Below are 6,542 nucleotides of genomic sequence, written 5' to 3'. Positions count from 1 at the left end.
AATATCACCCAGTGTCATGTTAGAAATGGAAAAGGACAATTTATTCTCCCTCTTATTAACCTCTCCTGCTTGTCTGTGTAATTCAGACGAGCGCGGCTAAGCGGTGGTGGAGGACGGCAGGCCAGGGTAGTCGAGCGCCGGAGCCCCGGGTAGAGGACGAGGGAACATTTGGGTGGGAAATAGAGGTTACGGCATATTTGCATTTATACACCTGAGGCACATGGGGAGTGATTCCTTCCTGCCTTGCCTCGGCACAGATAAAACGATGGGCTCCCAGTATTAAGGACTTTGTATCGGATACGGCACATAACCTTGCAACACGAGGAAAATAAAGGAAGTGTCACTGCTCCTGTGCAAAAATAAATAAAAATAAATTGACCTTCACTGTTATTGTCATGGTGTACTTGAAGTACTCTTGCGGCTCCTTGGGGGTTCCGCGTTGTAAATGGCTTGAAAATGAACCCCTGTCAAACATCCGTCCACTGAGCTCAAATTCATTACCGGATGCACTTTCGTATGATCTGCCCAGTGGCTATTGCCATGACGACGGACCCATACTGAGAGCGATGCGGACTACGGCAGACGGGGAGTGGAAGTTGTTAACATGTTTTTCTCCCTGCCTCTGGACACACAAGTCCCCCCTCTCTCTTCATTGTGACCCCCATCGTCCACATTACCAGAGCAAAGGGACCTCGAGGCGTTATGTCATGGCTTCATTAGCTGTGTGAAGCTCACTCCCCATTAAAATCGCACTCTTAAGCAAGGTTTTAACTGTCGGCTTCAAATGTTCCAAATAAACGCCTGGAGTTAGTTTGCATGATGCTCACTAACACGGCATATTGAGTCTGTGGCCTACGCTAAAATAAACGTGCGCGCACTAAGTCAAAAGCCCTCACAAGTGTCCTTGTGCCTCTACATGATGCACAAAGGCATATGACAAACACATGAACACAGCCCAAGGTAAGAAAGAAAATGATTGTTGCATAAATGACCTGCATCCCAACTGCTCTTTGTGTAAAGATTGCAATATATGCTAGGGTAAAAGCACTTTCAATCTAAAAGAAAGCAACTTTACCTTCCTTCCTTGCACCCCCTCTCATCGTGGGGGTGCATTTGAAGGCATTATTTGAAATGGTAATGAAGTGACATTTCAGTGGTGAAATAGCTTATAATAAAGTGTCTCCATCTGTAAAGCAACAATAAAAATCGGAGACACGATTTCATCCCCGAGGGAAACAGTTGTGCTGCCAAGTACATTGTGCGAAAATGAGACACTGGCACTGGCAGCAGATAAAAGGGTTTCAGAAGCCTTATTTGTGGAGCTGTTTTTTTTTAACATTACTGTTTTTGCAGTAATTCACTGGATAGACACATCTATCATCAAACAGTTATATTATGTCAGGTGCCATTTTATATTCGGTTGTTGTGATGAGGTAACTTGTAAATAGGCTGGAATAAATTGTTAATTTGGTTACATCTTCTCCAAACAGCACGAGATGTTTAGGTGTCATTCCAATTGTCTCACATTTTAATATGGCTCTTGCAAATTATTACATAATAATCCAGGTCTCTTCCAACATTCTTTTTTACCTGCAAAAAGTTGCCCTGGTATTCAAGCACAGTACCATTTGAGTCAATGATAAATCTTGAATCACACCTACATTTTGGATTCTTCATCAAAACCGTAGTGGAAAGGGTTATTTTGTTGCAAACCAAAGTCACACAAAAGACTCACAAGTAGCTTGTGCATTTGACAGAGAGAGGTGTGTGTGTGTGTGTGTGGGGGGGGCAGGGGGCTTTGACTAAGCATGATAGACCTGTCTGCAACTGACCTGTTCTGGTACTCGCACCTGCTTTGAGTGATGATTAGAAGGTAGAGTCTGCACACCGAGGTATCATTTAGACTTCTTTATTTATTCAACACCGTTTCGATCCAGGGTGGGTCTTCGTCTGTGCGTATAGTTATTTTCCACACCTGCTTAAGAGAACATAACAAATATCTGAGTAAGAGTGTGTCCTTTTACCCATAACACCTTGCATTTTGGGGTCGTTTATGCTCTTACTCCTCCAGACCTGCATTTTCAAGCGTGCGGGTGGGGCAATTTGGTGCCACCTGAGATCGACTGTGATAATGCTATGTAAAGCCCTTTGAGACAAGCTTGTGATAAGGGGCTATAAACATAACATAACTGAATCTAATAGCTGCCCAGTGAACCAAACGAAAGGAGGAAAAGTTCCAAAGTTCAAATAGAAAACCTAACGGCTGAACTGGGGTCAGTGTAAGGTTCATGATGTATGGTCACCTCGTTGTAACCTTTGTGCCATAACCTACTATGTTCATGGCTCCAAGACGGCCATGGGAACATAACTTATACTGTACTTTGGTGGTGACTGTTCTGATGTCAGCACATTCTGTACATCCTGGTAAGAAAGATACATAAAGGACTAGTTCAATCTCTTCCTCTTTGAAAAGTGTACATAGCCGCCTGCTGTGTGCATCTCCTCCTCTTATAAGACTCCTCCAATAAATATATATTGAAGTAAGGGAAACCCCCGACTCCTGACACATTTCAACACCACTCGAAAACATGCTTTGTTTGTCCACACCCATAGAGCCCAGTTTGATCTGATAATGACTGTAATTACCAATAATCACAAGAAGAACATGCATCAGTTGACTCATCTATTCACTTGCATCAGTCCATAACGGCCCTGTCAGTCATCGACTTTTAACGGGGCAACGGGGTTAAAGAGCGGCCTCTCTCTCCTCAGCCGTAACTCTCCATAACTCATCTCAAAGTCCTTCTTAGTGCCATTTAGGGGCTTCAGGCTGCCTGTCCTTATGTCATAACCATGTGCCCTCAGTCTCTGGATGCGATGGTTCACTATTTGTGTGGTCAGCTCCAGAACGGTGGGAGTCTCTACGATCTGAGCCATGCTGATCCCGACGCCAAGGAGGCCCTCAAAGCGCTCGGCCAGAATAGCTTCCGAGTAGTACAGCAGAGCGGGGCAGCTGAGCACCATGTCCCGCAACTCTGCCTCGGAGCAGCCCATGGTGTCCTGGGAGTAGGCCAGGGTGCGACGCATGCTGTCCGGGTTCATCTCGGTGACGAAGCCCCGCAGCTTGGAGAGCAGGCGCAACAGCTCGGCAGTGCTGAAGCCCTTTTCTCTCAGGAACAGCAGGTTCTGCCTCAGCACCTCGGGTGGCTTGAGGAGAACGAATGGGTTCTGGCTCAGCAGCTTCTGCAACCAGATCTTCATGTTGGCCTCCTCTCCCCCCAGCTCCAGGTAGGCCCGCTGGAGGGTGCAGACCATCACCTGGTTCTGCCCCACCGCTCCACTGAAGCTCTGGGGAGCGCTGGCCATGAGCTTGGTGATGATTCGCTTGTTGAGGTGTAAGCTCTGGAAGTAAGCAATGTTGCTCCGCTGGTTGGCATGGTGGCTGGAGGACGTGAAGAAGGAAGCGGGGAATTTCTCGATGACACCGACCAGCTCCCTTTGGTTAGGGCAGACTGACACCCACAGCTCCCTCTGGGCCTGCATCTGCTGCGGGCTGCAGAGGACCGCCTCCGGGTGGAGTGTTAGGATGCGGGCGATAATGACGCCCGAGGCTCCCATGTCCTTCAGCAGGTCAGCTACATCCTTAACATAGGCTGGGTTCTGGTGCAGGACCCAGCCTTTCATTTTCCGGATCTTCTGGATGTCCACTGAGAGATCGTACAGAGCCTCCACTGTCTGCTGGTTCTCTGCCGACCTCAGTGTTGCACACGGCCTGAACTGTAGAGGAAGAGCTCGCACTCGCTGGCACTGCAGACACGTTGCAATCAGCCGCAACATCGCAACGTCCTGAGGGTGACCACCTACGGGAGGAAGAGGAGAAGAGACTGGTGAATGACAGCCAAGCAGGTAACTAGTAACTAATAAAAGCTTCAACTTTCTTAGTCAGCTAAGGAAGCTGGACAGTGGCAGGGTGGAATTACAAGTGTCTAAAACACCTGATTCCACAGCAATCTAACAATATCTAAAATGCGATTGTGGTCAATTAAGTGATATGCTGTTATGCCAATGTTCTGTTGGCCCATCTTGACCTGCTAGCAGGCCAGAGGGTTGGCAACCACCCACTCTCATCATGATTATGTTGTTCTAGATCAGGCACATAAATATCAGGCAATAACCCAGGAAGTCACAACAATGTGCCAACAAAGGGGCTAACTGAAAATGTCCACCAAACACTATGTAATAAACTATATTTCTGGAACCTCTGCTGATTTCTCACTGACACAGACACAGCCAGGCAAAGAGAAATCTAAACACACATCACAGTATGCAGTGCTCTCATGGGAACATCATCTACTTGTAATAATTGCTGATTTTAAACACATGCATTTTGCCACCAGACAAAAACAAAAGAAAAACATCTGATTCCTAACTATATATATATACCGTATATATATATATATACTGGAACAGGTTTATCTTTGCTGAGTGATTATACCAGATAGAGTGATTTGTATAATTTAATCTCATGCGTTTCCTCATGGAGCAACACACATTGTTTGTATTTGATTGATGTGGTGAGACGAAAACAGTCGTGTCTAACGGCTCATGGACTGATATTTCAGGTACATCAGTGGAGCTGCCAAGTATCTGCAGACGGTTAATTGGTGAATGAAGAAGGCAAGAGCCAGCCTGTCTCGTCAGCCGGCCCGTGGCTTGACTGCTTCGACATCACACAGGTAACTTCACGTTAATCTATCAGACATCAGACCTCTGGAATGAATAGTCCAACGCAAACCTCATCCATAAGTATAGGCTTTGCATGTCAAGTGCGGATGGAAAACACTTAACCACACTCTTTAAAACCAGAACAGAAGCCTAATTGTTATTATGGGTTACATTAATGAAAACTGATTCACTCTGCCATACCACTTAAAAATTAGTCACACTTGCACTATTTCTTTTAACCAAAATACGTCAGAATTTAACCTCCGACATAGCGAAATAACGCGATTTAAACACGATTCTATCGTTAGATTGCTGCGTATAAATAGGTACATATTTCCGTTTATATACGGACAAACGCCTGTTTCAAGCATTTTGCTGCAAAGCTGTGTTACCTTTGGCCGGGTCAAAGGATGTGACGTGTAGTTATGAAACGGATTTTCTTCTTCTACGGCGTCGTTTGTGGTCGTGTTTACCACAGCGCCATGTAGAGGAGATGATGGTACTACACTATGGCACAAATAAACACCCTACAAGTCTGAAACATTGTGTCTGTCCTTGAAAATATTATTGTTTTTGTCATGCTGAATGAAGAAAAAACTATTTGTGTATGTGGGAGTATTCTCATTTGAGTTTATGCCTCAGTTGCTTCCATTCCTTTCTTCTCCTCCATGTCCACCCCCCCCCCCCCCCCCAAAGCTTAGGTCCATATGTCCAGCAATTAAATAATTTTGGCAAAAATATGTATCTCAAACAGCAGTTGGTGTGCCTCAAAACCCTGCAGCATACGGGATCCTGATGAGTGTAATCAGTGCAGCGCTGATTTGGACTGAACACACAGAGTTTCTCGCAGTTGGTGCTTAATCATGATGCTTGATCACCGCTCCGCAAGCTGTTCCCTCAGCCGCACTGGAGCTGATGGTGAGTGGGAAGCCGGGTTTATTATAGTTTATAGACTTGTAAACGGATGATAGTCCTCAGGGGAATACAAATTTATGTTTGTTTATGTTTTATGTTCAATATGTTGACAGGAATCATCTGGTCATTGGGGACACTATGTCATGGGTAGCCTAATAGTCTTGTTATTAGCAGCTTGTGTCTCTCAGGCAGATTGTGGACCTCTGTACCCCATTTATTGGTATGGCATTGTACAGTGCTTTTTCTTTTGCACAATAATTGCCAAGTTATCTCTCTCTCTCTCTCTCTCGCTCTCTCTCTCTCTCTCTCTCTCTCTCTCTGTTTCTCTCTCTCTCTCTCTCTCTCTCTCTCTCTGTTTCTCTATTTCAAGTCATGTGTGAAACTTCCTGTGTCAGTACAGAGAGAGAGAGACTTCCTGTGTCAGTACAGAGAGAGAGAGAGAGAGATTTGACATCTAAAACAGCTTTTATTGAGTCACTTGAGTTTCATGTGAAACAACAGAGGATCTTTAATAGAAAGAAAATGGAGGGGGTGGAGGATGGGGAGGCGGTTAAAAATAACCAAGAACACCAACGCACAGTAGCCTATCAGCTAAAACAAACAGCTCACAAATGGAGACATAATGCATCATGTGTGCCCACAGGATATAACCGCTTGATATCATTGTTTCTTTGATGCATAAATCAATAGAAACTGGAGCTATCAAGGTTTTTTTGGTGTGAGAGGCGACTTAATTTGCTTGGCCAAGGAGGGAACATGGAACAGGTAGAAATAACCACTGGGTTGAAAGGAGAAACAAAGCATCGGTGGAGATGGCAGCATGGGATGAGTCAACCACTTAAGACAGGCCGTTTGCCAGCTGTGTACCATTAAAGGAGGTGGCATACGTAAGGCAAAGTCTT

The 6,542-nt window shown here is 45.3% G+C and overlaps 1 protein-coding gene across 1 annotated transcript; it reads right to left on the bottom strand.

Annotated features, from left to right (window-relative positions):
* Nucleotides 1–2,128: 2,128 nt before the first annotated feature.
* Nucleotides 2,129–3,837, bottom strand: mterf2 (mitochondrial transcription termination factor 2; the record flags this gene model as incomplete). Its single annotated transcript, XM_083654639.1, has 1 exon — nt 2,129–3,837. One exon carries the CDS (start codon nt 3,835–3,837, stop codon nt 2,716–2,718), a length of 1,122 nt encoding a protein of 373 aa, XP_083510765.1. The 3' UTR covers nt 2,129–2,715.
* Between the last annotated feature and the right edge of the window lie 2,705 nt (nt 3,838–6,542).

Source organism: Poromitra crassiceps (genome assembly GCF_964638095.1).
Source record: "Poromitra crassiceps genome assembly, chromosome: 18".
NCBI lineage: Eukaryota > Metazoa > Chordata > Actinopteri > Beryciformes > Melamphaidae > Poromitra > Poromitra crassiceps.
This window is presented reverse-complemented; position numbering and strand designations above follow the sequence as displayed.